General features: G+C 42.4%; 1 protein-coding gene across 4 annotated transcripts in view; it reads left to right on the top strand.

Moving 5' to 3' along the window:
- LOC140649244 (SAM and SH3 domain-containing protein 1-like) overlaps positions 1 to 17,272 on the top strand; it is a 578,691-nt gene that overhangs the window by 362,520 nt on the left and 198,899 nt on the right. The window contains exon 1 of one of the 4 annotated variants that reach the window (XM_072856153.1): positions 15,963 to 16,131. The exons of the other annotated variants lie outside the window; for them this stretch is intronic. Within the exon in view, the coding sequence (XP_072712254.1) occupies positions 16,087 to 16,131 (45 nt within the window). The 5' untranslated portion in view covers positions 15,963 to 16,086. Of the gene's footprint in view, positions 1 to 15,962; positions 16,132 to 17,272 lie in introns of those variants that run through there. 4 annotated transcript variants of the gene reach the window in all.

The following is a 17,272-nucleotide window of genomic DNA, read 5'->3' as shown; positions in this document are numbered from 1 at the left end:
GTGTTAATCTGCTGGATGGGTGGTTAGATGTATTTGAGAAATGCAAGTGTTACTTCAGGTAACAGTCTAGACCAGGGCATAGTGACAGTGCATTGATATGCAGGGCCACCTATCTAAAAACACTAGACCCCCATTAAAATAGACACTTTTTTATTATTATTTAAAAGTCATTGAAGTATGAAATGCAATGTTAGAAGAACAATGAAAAAGGAGAATTAAAGAGTTGCAAATAACTCTTCCATTTCAAACACTCTCCAGTTAAATGCCTGTGTAATCTCTGCTAGTCATTAACTGAGATCAGCTAATGAAGAATGCACAAAGCACTTGGGCTGCAGCTCTGCTGTACAATCAGTCCTGTGAATAAAATTGTTACCCGATAGTAACAAAGCGTTACTGAAGCTGATTGATAGTAAAACTCTAGCGGACTTGGATGGGGAAAGGGAGGAGCCAGGATCTCGCTCTCCAGCTTTAGCTAATGGAGAGACTTTTAACATCATTGAAAAGGGAAAGAAATTCTGCTTCAACTTTTCACTGAAACACCTCCAATAAATAGCGTTATACATTTGTAAGCTCTTCTGATCTAAAATAAACTCAGCAGACTAACAAGTGCCTGCTCAAACAACTGAGTGGTCTGATTGCAGAGCATGAATGGTAACTCTGAAATGAAGGCAGTGTATGCAGGGTCAAGTAATTCCCTCTTTAATTTCTCTACACATATATTGGGAGAATTAGTGAAAAAACTTGTTCTCAACTGCCAATGATATACTCATAAAAGTATCACAAATCACACAAACAGTCCCACATACATTTAATGGCATGTTCCCAAATGACAGGAATCTTCTCTGCTTCTAACATGTTAAAATCTATGCATGAAATCAGGCTGTGGGTGAAAAGCAGCAGACATAAAAGTGACACTGGATGAAAAGGTGAAACACTGAAGAACTAAACCATGATGTTACTTTGGTCTTACGGTCCCTATGAGCAGCGAGAAGCACGAGCTCCTTTTTGATACTCCACAAAACGTCAGTACCTTGGGGGGGGACGTTGGGGGGTTTTTTTGGTGTTGGGTTTTTTTTCCCCTTAAAGCTTCAAGCTCTCTTGGAGATGTCACTCCTACCTCCCTAATAAAGATTTGTGAGTCGTGCACATATTAACTCCAGGCTCAGCAATCCTAATTTATAGGCTTTGTAGCTGCATGTGAAAAAGCAGTAGAGCTCCCAGCTGGCAGGCTGTCCGGCTGCCCTCTGGGACAGCCCCTTGGACTGTGCTCATGCTGGGCTCCTTCCAGCAGCTTTAGTCACCCCTTGCTAAACCTGCTAACAGGGGTCTGTTGCCCATCTTTGTGTGGAGGGTGTAGTGGCGGCAGCAAGAGCTTGTTAGTTTTAAGCTTGTTTACTCCTTTTTGGCAACTCCTTCCCCAGTTCAAAGGGGCATCTGAGAGGTTGTAGTTGCAGCCCTTCTGCTTCCCTTCCCTGCTGCAGGCACGTGCATTCTCTGTTCACCTTGCTGTAACAAGGTGAATCTTTTAATCTTCCAGTTCAGAGCCAAAACCAGCAGAAGGGTGTTCAAAAGCAGTGATTACTTTGCATTTCTCTATAGTGTCATCATGTTGAAAATTGTATTCATCAGTGAACCTCTGTGAGAAAGTCAAGAACATCTGGTCCTGGAAAGACAAATATTAGGTGAACATCTAGTTTGACCATTGTTCACCACGAAAAATGACTTTCCATCATAAGAAGATGATACTTACTTGGCATTGCTTTATATCCATAAATCTCAGCTCCTTTTACTCTTGCCAAACTAGTTTTTATTCTGAAAAGAAAATGTTAGAGAGTTGAGAACTTTAAGACTTTTGTCTAAAGTTGTTGCTGTTATATGGAAGATGCATGAAAGTGATAATGATGGGGAGAAATGTAAAAACCTTAAAATAAACTTTTTTTGGAACTGGAATGATCCAATGAAATGAGTAGAATTACTGTAGTATAAATCATGGTCTGGCCCAAAGTCTGAGTGTTTCTGCAGTTTTTGATAACTCCATGTAAGGCCCCTTGTAATTTTGTCAGCGTACAGCGTGTGCAGTCAGTGTTGCCATTTCCTTCAGGTTAGCCCTAGGCACGCTTGTTCCCATTAATTTCTAAGCGTGCTTCTAGGGCTGCATGGTGGCAGGTTTTTTCTTCACCTGTGAAGAAACACAGAAACAGGGAAAAGGATCCCATAATGCTTCCTTAAACCAGACTGTCAACAAACCCTAACTAGTTTCCAGAGAAAGCAGATATTCACTTATATTTTCATAGCACAGAAACCATCATCTCAAACCAGGAATAGTGCCAGCAAACTCTGATCCCTGAATAAGCAGTTTAACTTGCTCAAACTCTTAGGCTGTACGGGAATCGGCATGTTTCTCCCCCACAAATACCTCTGTTACTTGAGAAAAGTAGTCCAAGTGTTGCGCACATTCATGGTCAAGGGTTCATACTTTGAATTTCAGTTGAGAGAGTTATTGCATGTAAAACCTGATACCTTCCCTTCACTCAGCCTTTGCTAGCTAGTAACTAGCAAAGTGGTTAGTAACAAGTTAGTTAGTTGGTTAGTAACAAGTTGCAACTATACAAGTACGTGAATTTTTTCACCTGTTTTGTAGGAGTAGATGGGACCTAATCTGATGGGATTGCATTGAATTTGCTCTTTGATGCATTTGGTGTGCCTAATTTGGGAAGTGCAAGTTTGTGGGCAGGCCCAGCACTGCTTGGAAGCTGCTGACTGGGGAGCTGTCAAAACCTAGGTCATAATCTAAATGCTAGCGTCAGTACGACATCCAGTGTTAAGTTTCTTCAGGTCTAGCTTGGGCTGCTCCTAAAATTGTGAAGGAAGATGCTGAACAGTTTCAGGCACAAGGTCTGGGGGGGTGTGTTTGGTCTGCTTCCTCCAAAGCAGCAGGAACAAGTGGAAGAGTCGGGGGGTCACCTGGCTGAGACCTTGTAATGAGCTTGTGGCACAGCTTGGCACATGCTGTTGTGGTCGAGTCTGCTTTGGACCCGTGCCAGGCTGGAAGAGAAGAAGTCGGGGGTGCGTTTCATCAAGCGTGCTGTTAATAAACTGCGTGCACGCTCCTCGTTGGTACTGTGGGGTTTCTTCTTCTTTTGGTCAGTTTGCTTAGTTTCTTTATTGGCTTCCTGAAATTCTCCAAGGAGGACTGAAAAGCTTTAATAGGTAATGAAATTAAGCCTTTTACAACAACAATAGTGAAAAAATGACATTAATTTCTCAAACTATGTGGTGCTGGGAGTTTTATGTAGTATTGGGGGGTGTGTGTCTTTTTATTTCTTGTAATATTTTTTTATTATTATTTCTTAAGCAATATCAGTATTCTGAGAGATGCAGAATACTTATTGCAGAAGTGGGAGCACAGGCAACTTGGGTATTCTGAACCAAACTCATAGGAACTGGAAAGTCCAGGGTTGCAGGTTATTCCTGCTACAAGTGAAGGCACTGTAATCACTTGCAGACTTTGCAAAGGTGCAGAGACATCTGGGGTGATTTTCTCCTGGAAAAGAGTCAGAATTAGCTCTCTTAGTGCTTGTCTGCAGGGAAAATTTGCCAGTGTAATTAAACTGCTCTAGTTACACAGGTGTAACTCCTTCTTCGGTCACTCTTGTTTCAGGAGGAGTGCCTGGGCAGGGAGTTTATACCAGAGTAACCACAGCAATGCACTGCCATACAAGAACAGCGAGGCCATTTGCCAGCTGGTGCGTGCCAGGTGGTTGCCATCTGAGATGCTCAGGACAGCATTGCTCATGGTAGAAAAAAAATGCCGAGCTGTGCCAGGGCCTTAGGCAGGACACACATTCCCATCAACGCCCTGAAAATAAACATTTTAAGTCTTAAGTCAAACCATTTCCCTATGTATATAAGCTCCAGCTGCCTTTGAAAACCTCCTATCACAGCTTTCTTTCACAGTTCCATTTGACAGAAAGATGAGTTTAACTGTTAATATTCAGCAGGCTTCTGATGTTTGATCCTTAACTCGGTTTCTCACCAGCCCACTTCCCTACTGCCCCTCTTTTTCTCCACCCTGCCTGTGGCTGCAGAGTGATTCCTGACTGAGGGAAAGGCTGGGAAAGGGATGAGGTGACTAGCTGGAAGCGTGGGTGACCTGGCTTCAAGTCCTTGCTTTGCTGCAGACTTTCTGTATGGTCTTGGGTAAGACAATGCCTCTACGGTTTGATTTGTGCCCTGCGAAGGTGAGGAGCAGCACGTCCACGGCTCTGGGAAGAGTTGCGAGTTGTGATAGCCACGTCAGAGAAGATGAGTTGCACAGGTTGTGCAGGCTGAGAGGTCGGGTCCGTATCTCAGCTGCGTTGCATTTCCCGGGAGATAAGGACTGAGAAGTTGTTCGCTCCCCAGCCAGGTTGCTTTTCTGGAGCAAATCCACTTTGCCCTCCCTCCACTTCCCTTACTGAGTGGTCTTCCAGAGCCTTAACTGCCCAAAGCAGGTTTCTGTTTGTATTAATGCACTAAAAAGTATATTTCTGAAAAGGGATAAATCCCCTTGAAAACCCTTGTGACCTCTGATTATTACAGCCTGAAGAAATAATTGATTTTAATGCAGGAAGGTTCACAACACTTCTCAGGTCATTTGTCTTATGAAGATTTGGCTGGAGAAAGACAAACCTCATTCAGAGAGAGATGTTCTAAAGAAGTTGACTTTTCAATGTACAAGATATCACAGTTCATTATGGGACAGGCACTGCTGTTACTGTCAATGTTTGCTAACAACAGGTTCAGAAAAATTGGCAGCACTGGATGTTAATGTTGGATACCGAAAAAGAAAAAAAGGGGGGGGGGGGGGCGGGAAACATTAAATCTGAGCTAAAGCTAGGTTGTTCTTCATCTCTTCATCACCCACATGTAGCCTCCCATGCTTGGCCTTGTCTGGACTGGAGTTATTTATTTGATTAGTGGTTTTTGCAGGGTGTTCCTGAACTGCTGAATATTTTGCGTGTGTCATCAGCTTGCATAATTTGCTCTTACTTGTCTTACACCAATCTCTGTCTGAGGGGGAAAAAAGCGCATATCTTATGTGGGAACTCTATTATACAGGTGTTAAAAGCAGCTGTTTGAATCCTACTATTCAATCTTTTCTTTACTTCATTTCAAATGGGACAATTCAGATTGTGAGTTTAGCTCAAGGATATACAATGAGGGTAATCAAACGTCTTTATATAGCCTCAAATTTGTGTCATAAAGAACTGCAAAAAAGGCATCCAAATGCAACACTGAAAGTTAGATGGCAATTTATTTCTACAGTGTAATCTGGCAGTCATTTCCCTGGCCTACAACAGGCTTGGAAGTGCTCTGCTGTGGTTTGTGCGCTCTAGAAAGAGACCCACATGAACGTAAACACACGCTGATGTTAAACGTACCTTCTGTGTTTCAGAATTTGTGTTTACTTGCGTAACTGTAGGCATACAATATCCCTGACATAAAAATGAAGGCATAGGCTAATATTTTGTCTATCATCATCTGTGTTCCCTCTTCCAGCAATACCGCTTTTTCAGCGTTAGGTGTCTGGCAATGGGAGAGACAAGCTGTAGCTTTTTAACAGTAAATGGATTGCGCTACCTGTCTGGTCGGGTCCTTGGTCAGAATACTGGGCGGGGTGATGGAGATGTGCTTAGTGGGTAGGAAGTGCTGGGTCAAGTCCCTTTCCTTATCCAGGCTTTGGCTGGCTTTCCCGCCCTCCCCAGGTTAGTGAGCAGCTCTGGGGGGGCAGCACTTGGCTGAAAGTCACCCACTTCTGTTCTCTCTTAAAAGCTGTCTCTGGTTGAGTATCCCTTTCATTTTTTTTTATTCTTACTCTGCAGAGAATTATTTTCAGCAGGAATAGTTCATTCCTGTTTCTTTCGACGTGCAAAGCAAAACAGTGCTGTGTCCTTTCAGATCACTGGCGGATCTTTGTTGCTTTTTTGTGAGGAGGCAACCCAGGGTGGCTGTCGTGGTTTAACCCCAGTTGGCAACTAAGCACCACACAGCCCCTCGCTCACCCTTTCCCCCAGTGGGATGGGGGAGAGAATTGGAGGGAAAAAAAAAGTAAAACCTGTGGGTTGAGATAAAGACAGTTTAATAGGACAGCAGAGGAAGAGAAAACAGTGATAATAATAATAATGATAAAAGAGTGTACAAAACAAGGGATGCATTATGTTGCTCACCACCTACTGACCCACACCCAGCCTGTCCCCAGGCAGCGATCGCTGCCCCCCGGCCAGCTCCCCCCAGCGTATATAGTGAGCGTGGCGCCATATGGTACGGAACAGCCCTCTGGCCAGTGGGGGTCAGCCGTCCTGGCTGTGCCCCCTCCCAGCTGCTTCTGCACCCGGCAGAGCATGGGAAGCTGAAACGTCCTTGGCCAGTGTAAACACCGCTTAGCAACAGCCAAAACATCAGCGTGTTACCACATTATTCGCATGCTAAATCCAAACCACAGCACTGTCCCAGCTACTAGGAAGAAAACCAACTCTATCCCAGCCGAAACCAGGACAGTGGCAAAGTCAGACTGGGCCTCCAATCCCACAGGCACCATTCGAATGTGCATAAAATCTGAGACGCTTCTGCCGTCGTAGCTATTTGGGGGAAAGCGCACGATATATTCAGTGCTTCGTAGGATTTCTCTGTGCAGTTTCATCGGAGACGGAGCTCACTTGCTTGGTCTCTGCGTTGGGCTAAACAGGGATGGTGGGGACGATTTGTTCAAAACTTGCTTTGATAACATAAAAAAAAAAAAGCGCGGTATTTCTACAGCCATATCGGGTATAAACACTTATCTGTGAGACCACGGGTAAGTTTTGTAGCAACTTTTACCCAAACACGTCCCCTCCCCGCCGCCCTCCCCGCCCTGCCGCCGGGCGCCTTACCGAGCGCCGCCTGCCACCTAGCGGCCGCCGCCGGGCGCCGCGCCGGGGCCGGGCCGGGGCCGGGGCCGGGGCCGGGCCGGGCCGGGGCTGGGGCCAGGCCGGAGGGGTCCCGGCGCTGGCCGAGGTGCCCGCCCGGGGTCGAGAGCCCGCTGGGTTTCGCTCTGCCGGGGTATCCCTACCTCTGGCGGTTGTAGCACTCCTCCTCACGCTAATTAAAAAAAAAAAAAAAGAAAAAAAAAGAAAAAAAAAAGAAAAAAAAACACACACAAAAAAGAAAACAAAACCCCCAAACCAAACCTCTACCCCCGCCAAAAAAAGAGAAAAGAATAGAAAAAAAAGAAGAAGAAAACTCACAAAATGGCCCTTGTGTTTAAACGGTAGGGCTTTGGGGCTGCGATTGGGTTGGGGGTCTTCGTTATTAATTGCCTGGGGAGGGGAAAGCCGGCCAAAGCTTGCCTGGGTTCAGCCCGGCCCTCCCCGCAGCTCTCAGGGGTCTGTGGGTGCAGTGGGGAGGTGTGGGGGTGTGCTCTGTGGCTGCCCACTGTGGGGTGGTATCGGGGGCTTTTGGGGTCTCCCGCAACATCAGTAATGGGAGGAATCGACGTTGTCGTTTGCTTTTGTATTTCAAAAGAAGTAAACGTTTGCTGAAGGAATACTCCGTGTCTGCTGAAAAAGCCCATACCAAACAGCCTCTTACCCCCTGCCCTGCCTAAAACCCCAACAAAATGAAGGCAAAAGGAAGAAAACCATAAGTCAACTTAATTTAAACAGGCCGAAGAAGAAGGGAAAGCATGATTTGCTTATGTACAAGATCACAACTTAAACATGATACAGGGGAAAGAGCTGATATTTCGTCTGATATTTGAAAAATAATGTAATTCTACTTGCATTTTTTTTCCAAAAATGAAATAATTCTGATAAGGATGATGATGTGTCTTAAGTAATTTAGCCATTCAAACTGTTCTTTCAAATTATCTGGTATTTATTTATTGAAATGAAGTTATGCCTTTGGCTTTTTTCAAGGCCTAGATTTGAAACTACAGATTTCTTTGCCATTTACAGCCACTTCATATCCGAAATCACTACTGTAAGGCTGCTAGTATTTGCTTTGTGTTTTGGTATTAACCAGTGCAAGATCAGTAGTCTGTTTATCGTACAGAAAAGTTGTTTCGTCGTGTGCTTTCCTGCTGTGCCACGCTACCTTTCTGAAATCAATGGAACCGAGCACATTGGAAGAGAGGGAAAATTTTGGGTTGTTTTTGGTATTCTGGACACAAATAGATGAGGCAACTGAGTCCGTTGTGTTCTATGACAGAGAACTGTGGATATAAACAAAATGCTGAAGGATCCATTGGTGCTAAGAGATTTTGATTTCCCCATTGCTAATGCAGATATTTTAAAAAACAGTTTTATTTACCTTATTAAGTTCATATCTTTTAGGCATCAGACTTTATGTCCCTTCTCTGTGACCCCGAGTACTTAAAACATGATGATATTGTTCATTAAAACTGAGCTTCTCATAAATAACATGCTTCCAGGAGCTGAACCTTTAAAGAGAAAGCTATGGTTATATACCTTTGAGAAAGCTCCAACTTATGCAAATTATGTTAATCAATTGACAGTAATTGGGGGGGGGTTGGGGTTTGTGTGCCATTTTTAGTTATCAAAGCATCTGTGGATATTATATATAGATAATCAGGTATGAGACTGACCAACAATACTGCTAAATATTGTTCTATTAAAGCTGTGTGCTGGGGAGGGATGGGGAGGCAACCACCTCTTTTGCCAAGAGCCGGGTTGGGACTATACTGACTTCTAGCCTTGGACATTTTTTTCTCATCAACTATCAAAGCCTGACTTATCCTCCATATAGTACTGTCAAGGAGTTTGATAAATATCTTGCTGATTATTTATATACTTTATATATTTCTGGCTTATTTTTGACAGGTAATCATATCAGTCTTTGCTGCAGCCTAGCTTGTGCTATAAATGCTGTCAGGTTGCTACGTTAAGTTGAACACAGGGACTGTCTGCCATAGATGGAGAGAAAATGGTGCTGCACAAGAAAATTATGTTTAAAAATCTCTGTTTGAAAGTCTAAACAGGAGGGAGGAAGAGCCTTATTTACTGTTGTTTACTGGGGGACTTTATACAGGAACAAATCAGCTTCTTTTGGTTTCCAGTCAAGATCTGTTGACTGAAAACTACTTTCACTTCTAGGATTTAGGATAGTAACTCTAATGATTGATAGTAGTCTCCTATTAACAGGTAAGAAAGTTGTGTAGAAAGCCAGTAACATGAACAACGTCATTTACAGAGCTGATGGAAAGTTCAGAGTAAGATAACTTTTTCCTCTCTCTTTCTGTCTTTTTAGGTAAATGAGATGGTAACTTTTTTTTTTAAAAATCAGTGTCAACCTTCACTGCGTCATTTCCAAAAAACACATCGTGTTCACGGCTGGGTAGGCCTGACTGAACAAAGAGCATCAGTGGCTTTGTGTCCTACCTTCCAGCACGGGCAAACTGTAGGATAGCGTGCTGTATAAGAAATTCATGTAAGCACAAACCCTCTTTTCACAGATGCCTGCTGCAGAGGCATCACTCCTGGGGAGGTAGCAGAGCTGCCTAATGGTTTTCTCTTCCCCTCTGGAGTAGCAGCACTCCCTGTACATTGTCTGGAACATACAGCACAGCGTATATGGTCAACAACCTAAGTACACAAAACCTAGGGTGGATGGAAGTAAGGCAGCTAGCAGACATCAAATATTTTCAAGAGGAGATGGTGGGGGTTGTTTTGTTTTGATTTGGTTTGGTCTTTAAGCTTAAAATTGTTGTTGTCAGTCTCCTCCAAGATAGTGAACTCTGCTAAGGAAGAAATACTGAGCCGCTTCCTTGGAAAGAAGCTAAAAATGCATTTTTAAAACAGGGAATATTTTGTTGTGCACTCCTTCATTCCACACAAACCCTTGCTTTGCTCGTGTTAGTGTCCAAGTGTGATGATCTGTGGATGGGATGTGTGTGCACAGTTAAACGTCTGGAGTTAGGCTGGCTCCAGATGGAGAGCAACACCATCTGCTACCTCTAACTTGCAGCCCCAAAGACCGTAGATCTGATCCAGGGGAATGCCTTTGTGCTTCTCTGCTTGCAGTATTTCTTAAATGTTTCTCACACCTCCCATAGGAGTTGATCTTGATGTCCTAGCTTTGTTTCAGCAGTGAAAGGACACCTGCTACTGCAGATTTTTATTCATACCAGGGTTTTCTGTTACAGGATCTATAAAGAGGAAAAGAGCAATGGGAACTCTTCCTGTCACCCTGGTTTCAAAAGGCAGCATTGTTCCTGCAAGGAGGAGGAAGGAGAGGAAAAAAACATAAATAATTAGAAAACTAAAAGCAGCATTTCCTTGCTCCTCCATTTTGGCAGAAGTATCTGGGAACGTGACAAAGTTTTGGTACTTGCTGATGCTGAAGGCCTGCGTAGGGGTTCCCGGAGGGTGAAGATGCTGACCTCTGCTTTGAATTCCCAAACCTGCCGTTAACTTGGCCATCCTCATTTAGTGTCCCAACCCCTCTGAAGTCTTCATGCTCTTTCAGTGTTTTAAATGAATGAAAACGAGGACTGAGGAAAATGCAGTAAAGGGGTGATAAAGCTTTTCCTAGCCAAATTTTGTCCTGATCCTTACAAATCTCTGTAGTATAACAAGCAAGGACAAATGGTAAAATTTAAGGTTCCCTTAGCGCAGCTATGTCCAGATTTACTGATTTACTATATAGTTTGCATTTGGAGTCACTGTTAGAGATGTTTCTGCCCCATTTCCTCTTTATTTTATCAATTACCAGAGTCCTTTCTGTTGTATCCTCATGTACTGCTCTGTAAGAAACAGGAACAAGAATTCCCCTCACCCCTCAGACTTTGTAGTTAGAACTGTTACCATTTCATGTAATGAGAATCTCAGCTGTAAAACTGAATCCAGTATGGAGAGTTTACTTAGAGTTCAGAACTGTAGGATTTTATGATCAAAACTCTCTTGGTATTTCACGACCCAAAGGGTATTTTGGAGTGTCAAAAGGAGATCATGTGCACAGATAACAGTGGGGATTTATAGCAGGGTTGTGTTTGACCACTTAGCTTTGCCACAAACAATCCAAAACAACTGTTTTCAAGGATCTTCTACCATGGTACATAGTGACCATACAGTAACACTTAATATCCAAGGTCTACAACTATCATTGCTGCTTATGCCCCTCCTACACTTCTAGCTCCTCTCATATTTTAACTTGATGAGTCTGATCCAGATTCCATTGGCATTAATGAAGAACACTCATTGACTTCAATAATCTTTGAATTGCAACTAGTATCAACTACATTAGCATAATCAAGTGAGAGGCAATTGTTATGGATGCATTATTTAGCACTGATCGGGGAGGTACCGTCAGCTCCCAGTGTCAGCTGGTGTTAGATGTTATTTTATAAGGGCTTGATTATTAAATTAATGTTGCAGGTTATGAATCTTTCAGTTGTGCTTTCACTTCTTACCGTGCAATATTCTGTGCTTATGTTATAGTTCCCCTAAAGCGTACATTGGAAGGGTTCAGCCGCTTTATATAATTTCCAAATCGGTAATCTCTTCCTCTCTGAAGTGGCATTTCTTACAAACCTGAGTGAAGTGAGGGCCACAATGTGCCTCACGTTCCTCTCCGCATCACGTAGTGAGATGCATCCTGCATTGCTGCAGATAAGGCTTTGACCTGACAGCACTCATTCGAGCATAAAGTGGGAGAAGGAGTATGCCAGGTTTCTGATGCTGCTCATTCGAGACAGACTCCTGGTACACAGCACTCCTTAGCTTGAAAGTTGCTGAAGGCCATTAAGACAAAGAATATCAAACTACCAATGTCACATCCTGGAATATAACTTCATCAAGCCCTGTTTGAGGGGTATGATCAGCAGTCATAAAATAGGCAGTCGCAAGTAGGAACCAAGATGCTGGCAGGTCACACGTGTATGGCAAAGCTCTCGTCCAGCTGTTTTTAGTGACAGTGACAGTGTTAGGTATCGCCATGTCCACTAGAGGCTTCGCCTGTGCCCAGGACGTGAGCATGGTTGGGTTGGTATGTGCAATAACGTGTGCTTTTAAGTTTTTTATAATTCTTATTCAGCTTGGCCGGATTATAAACTGATCTTGATCACGAATCTAGAAATATTCGTGGTGCTAGTTGCCACCAGTTTAAAAGCCATACTTGGTCACAACTTGAGTGAGCAAGTTCAGAGGCTACAGTGGTGTAGGAATAGGAGGCAGGATATTTTCTACAGTAATAATCTCAGTTTTGTTAATACTTGTGGAGCAGTTAAAGATAGTTTTGTTGGCGATCAGGGTTTTTTTCCAAAGAGCTGTAGGGGACATAGACCTCTGCTGCAAGTTAGCTGCTTGCCTTCCAAGAGCATGTAATTTGCTTTTAGTGAAGTCCAAAATGATTAACTGTCATACTAGCCAATGCATATACTTGTGTCAGCGGTTAGAATAATTTCACTTTAGATCATAACATTCAGGCTGATGGACTTCTGTGCCAGTGTAAGACTTCATTAGTCAATAAAAGTTGATCTGCAGCCTTATTTAATGCTGCAAAAGCCAGACCTCACCCAGTAAACCAGAAGTGAAGTCTTCCTCTGCCTTGTCAGATGATGGATGGAGAATAGCGTGCTTTAAATTTGGGGACAAAGACACATATGCATGTCATATTTGGGACAGTAGTGCCACAGTGGGCCGTCCTAATCGCCCACAGCATAAGGGAGATCTGCAGCGTTACACCGGTACGTAAAGACGACCCCTCGCTGGGGTGAATTGCTGCACTTCCACAGCTGAGAGAGAAGAGATGGCCCATTAGTACGTGACTGTGGTACCGAGGTCTGCTTCAGAAATAGGTCATTAAAAACAGAATCAACTTGCAATTGCTACAGAAACCAAACTTTGGAAATCTCTCTTACAAATCAAAGCAGGTAAAGTGTGCTGAAGCGCTGAGGAATAATATTTATACGACATTAGTACAAGTGCATGATTTTAAAATGGAGCTATTTACATAGGTATTGAAATTAAAACATAAAGTGGGGTGGGGGTCTGCCTGGTACAGGCAGAAGCATGGAGCTAGATGATGGACGTGTTCAGAACATGTTTTCTGGGGGGATCAATATAAAAGAACTTCAGGAAGGGTACATAAAGGTGATTTACTTTTCACCTTTTTCTGGCTTACTGCAGAAAAATGTAATTGAACTTCAACTGGTCTCTGAATTATTTGGCTTTCTGTTAAGGTAGCAGAGAAAGATCTTTGATAGATGTTTATTATGATCCTGATGGAAGATTTTATGCTGTGTAGCACGAGAATCAAGGGAGAAAAATGAAAAAACAGGCTTTTAAAGTTGGTTTCTACTGTGTGCCATTTCACCTCTGTGGTTTTCCTTGCCATCTCTATCCCAAGTTCCTGCTTACAGGATCCAGTAATGCACAAGCTGCCATCACTCGCCCTTTGCTCTTCTTTTTCACCCTCCCCCTCCAAATACTAGTTTGAAACCAAGGAGTTAGTCACTTAGAGTTTTCACTGCAGTTTTTCACCACAGTATTTCCAACTGTCAAAATTGTTTTCTAGTTTTTGAAAGAACTAATCTGAGGTAATTTTCTGTCTAAATTAAATTTCATAACACAGATTCAAATGCTCCTCAAAATAAATTGCCAAAGTAAAATAAAGTAACATTATCATGGTAAAGTAATGGATCTACGAAAATTCCTTAGAGCTTACAGTGGAGCTCAGCGACAGGACATATTTCCAACCCACAGGGTTCAATGTACATGGTTCAAAACAACAGCTAAAGTATTGGAGACATACTGCTTGTAACTGGGAAGCCCAGAGGGTTAAGGATCCTTTGCAACAGGACAAAGATGCCTATGTTCCACAAAATGCCAGAAGAATTACATTAATTTGCCAAGTTGCAGGTTTCACAGAATAAAGCAGGATAAACATACATGCCAATAAGGAACAGTTTGCTAGTTTTTGCAAATCAAAGAGGTTGAAAAGCACTAATAATAGATTTATTGCTGAACAACATCCTTTGTAATTATTTATTTCTGGACAGATACAGGATGATCGGCATCCTGTTTTATTTCATTTTGTTTGTATAAGTAGAACACTGAAGAGATTAACTGGGAATAAGTGCTGATTAAAGGTGCATCTAAATTTATCCCACATTGTTTGGGGATGGCATAGACTCGGGAAATCTGAAATCAGATCATTGGATTGTAAGTGTTCATCGGTGTGTTAAACAGCACAAGTCTATCCCAGGCCAAAGTGTGCAGTCAGAGTCCAGCAGGGATGTTTTACTAGCCTGGGCGACTACTGGGTGAAGACACGGCATTTTTATTTTCCCTTTCATTTTGTCCCACTGATCTAATTAAATGCTGTCTGAAAGTGCGTAAGTGGTTCAGGCTATAATAGCGTAGATATTACGCTACTATATGTATATTACATTATTAGGTATTACATATATAGGTAGAATTTCCTTAGCTGTAAGAAGGTGGAAGGCTTTTCCTACATTTTAAATGATTTAATGGGGCGATGGCATTACTGCTATCTTACCCAGCAGAAAACCGCTGGGTAGGTGTTTCACACCCCAGCTGTTGAGGGGTCTCTCCGGCCGTGAGCATGAACCACCCATGAGATGGGCTGGCCCAGCTGCCTCCCGCCCCTCCGGTGGCCCAGCCCCATCAGGGGGTGCTCGGGCTCCCCCGGGACGCGCGCCCGCTTCCATCCGTGTTGTTACTTGGTTTTGCCTGTCCACTTCTCGTAGTTACAAGGAGAGCCTGCAAGCACAGCAAGGGTGTCAGGGGAAGACATTAAAGACAGGAGGATGTTAAAGATAGGAGCTTGGCAGAAAACAAAAGCTTATAAATATTAAAACTTGGAGCTGTGGAGAACATTCATCTAGATTGCCTCAGCAATAGCCAAGGCAGTAAGGGCTGCAGCACGTGCAGTGGTCCCAGCTCATTCAGAAACGTCAAGAAGTGTAGAGTGAATACTACCTCAGACCTCAATGTGTCAGAAAAAGCAAAAGCTTGCAAAGAAAAAAGGGTTATCTGATGAATCTGGTGAGGGCTTGATGGTCATGTAAAGGTCTGCAACAGCATTTATTTGCTTGGAGTGATATTTTTAGTCTGGGACTTGGAAGATTTTGAACCTTCACAAGGTTCACCTGTGAAGGCAGCTGGCCGAAAGCTTTTAAGATAGGCAGATGAAATAAATGACAAATCTTCCACTGGAGTCTCTCAGCTAGCAGACGGTCATTAGGTTGTTACACGTTTCCCCCTTTTCAATCTACTGCAGAGAGTTGTTACTAACCTTCAGCCTCTCTTCTCAGGGCACAAACAGGTCTGCATGTCTATGGAAAAGAAGACGCAGCACTTAGATTGGCCCTGGGTCATTTATCAAAAAATGCACTGCAAATTCTTCTGTGCTTTTCTTGGAGTTTGGGGCGGGGTGGGAGGTTAATTGTTAAAAGTGGCAATTATAAGCACATTTAAATATGTTTTTGTAACTTCTTCCTATCGCAATAGTTTTGTGCATTAATCCAGTAATGCATTGTGGCAGACTTGGATGTTTTTAACGTGTGGCTTATGATGAACTTTATGATATTTATATACGTAGCAAGCATGAATCCACAGTTACATTCTATACACAGAATGTAACTTCATTCACCTTAGGGACTTACACTTCAGAGACTTTTAAATACAAGCCTCTGGCTTGAAGCTATCTTTCTCTTGGCTGCACATAGCACCCAGTAAAAGTTTGTATCTGGCACGTCATTTTTGAGGTGTGGTGGAGTTATAGATGGTAATATGAGTTGAAGTTTTACAAATGATTATGTTAGAGACATGTATGAATCCTTGAGTTCCTTTATTATACGTTGTGCAAGCATTCAGTTAGCTGAGGCATACTTTACTTTTGAATCATAAGGAAAATGCCACTACCCAGCTTGCTTGCAAACTCGTTTGCTTAGAAGCCGCGTTGCATCAGCAAAAACAACAGTGTGTGTTTAGAGTGCTCTGTAGAGCACAATGTTTCCTTTTCTTCGTTCAGTAATTTAAATGATTGGAGCGATACTTTTGACAAGGAAGAAATAATTTCATTGTTATGGATCATTTTCCAAGTGAAGCTGAGTTTTGGAATAAAGTGATGGTGAGTAAACCATATGAGTGGGGAAGGAGGGATTATTTTTGTTCTGGGTTTTATTCAGCAGTTTCTGAAAACTAAGATGGAAGTGATTTTGGTATTCTGACTGTAGGGCTATATGGTTCTTATTAAGTGGAAAACATAACATATTGATTAAAGAAGGGGTGAGACACTAACAGGCACGCTTGCTGTCGTGTTCCATGGGAAAGTGGAATGTGAATTCTCTTTTAATATCGAGCTACAAATCTGATTCACAGTTAGTTCATCTGAATTCTGAAAGGGAAACGTCAGCTCATTAAATAGATGCATTTTGTCTAAGCAGCTGCTTTTGACATAATAGTAACCTAGATTTTCAAAATCATTTGTGGTATTGCTATCTAGATATTTAAAGAGGGTTGGGGGTTTTTTTTACTTTAAAAAAAGGAAAAATAAAATCAAAACTTAATTTTATTTCGGATGGGTGAAAACTCTTTAAATTACTAATTATCATTGTTCTCTTTCTGGAAACTGCATTCTCTGTATTAACTGTATTCTGCATGTTCTGTAAGTAGCCATTTTCTTTTGTTTCTTTTTCTCTTTTTTTGCCATTAGAATACGAGTAATACTTCAGTCATTGAATTATCAATTTTATCCAAAGAGCCAGGGTGGTTTTTTTAAGTCTGAGTTTTGCTCATAAGAGTAAAAAGGCCAGACAAAATAATGCTGCTTAAGTACAGGGAGGTAACCATATGCATAGCTGCAGGTTAGGACAAGTAAACTTTATTGTGCCTTCTCTTGTTGCTGATGGTAATCAGGACATTCATATTAGCCTGATGAAAAGAAAAAATCAACTGGAGGTTTTCTAAAGTAACTTAAGGAACACTTTTTTTTCTGAGGGAGAGAGGCAGTGTGATCTAGCTGGTAAAGCGTATAATCAGTGTGTCTGGCTTATCGTCTCGGGCACCGCCACAGGCAGCCTTAGATGAGTTTGAGGAAGCCACCGTACAACCAATTTTACTACACTTGCTTACAAAGTTAATTGTACTTTATTCATGTAGTAAAGTACCCCCCTCCCCAAATCTTTCGGTTTCCATATTTTTGAAATATCAGTAATTTTTGTCTCCGTCATGGCGCTGCTATGATTCTTACTCATTTGGTGTGTTTAGTC

The sequence above is a fragment of the Ciconia boyciana genome, chromosome 3, assembly GCF_034638445.1.
Source record: "Ciconia boyciana chromosome 3, ASM3463844v1, whole genome shotgun sequence".
Taxonomy (NCBI): domain Eukaryota; kingdom Metazoa; phylum Chordata; class Aves; order Ciconiiformes; family Ciconiidae; genus Ciconia; species Ciconia boyciana.
Note: the sequence above shows the minus strand (reverse complement) of the source record. Positions and strands in the feature narration are given on the sequence as shown.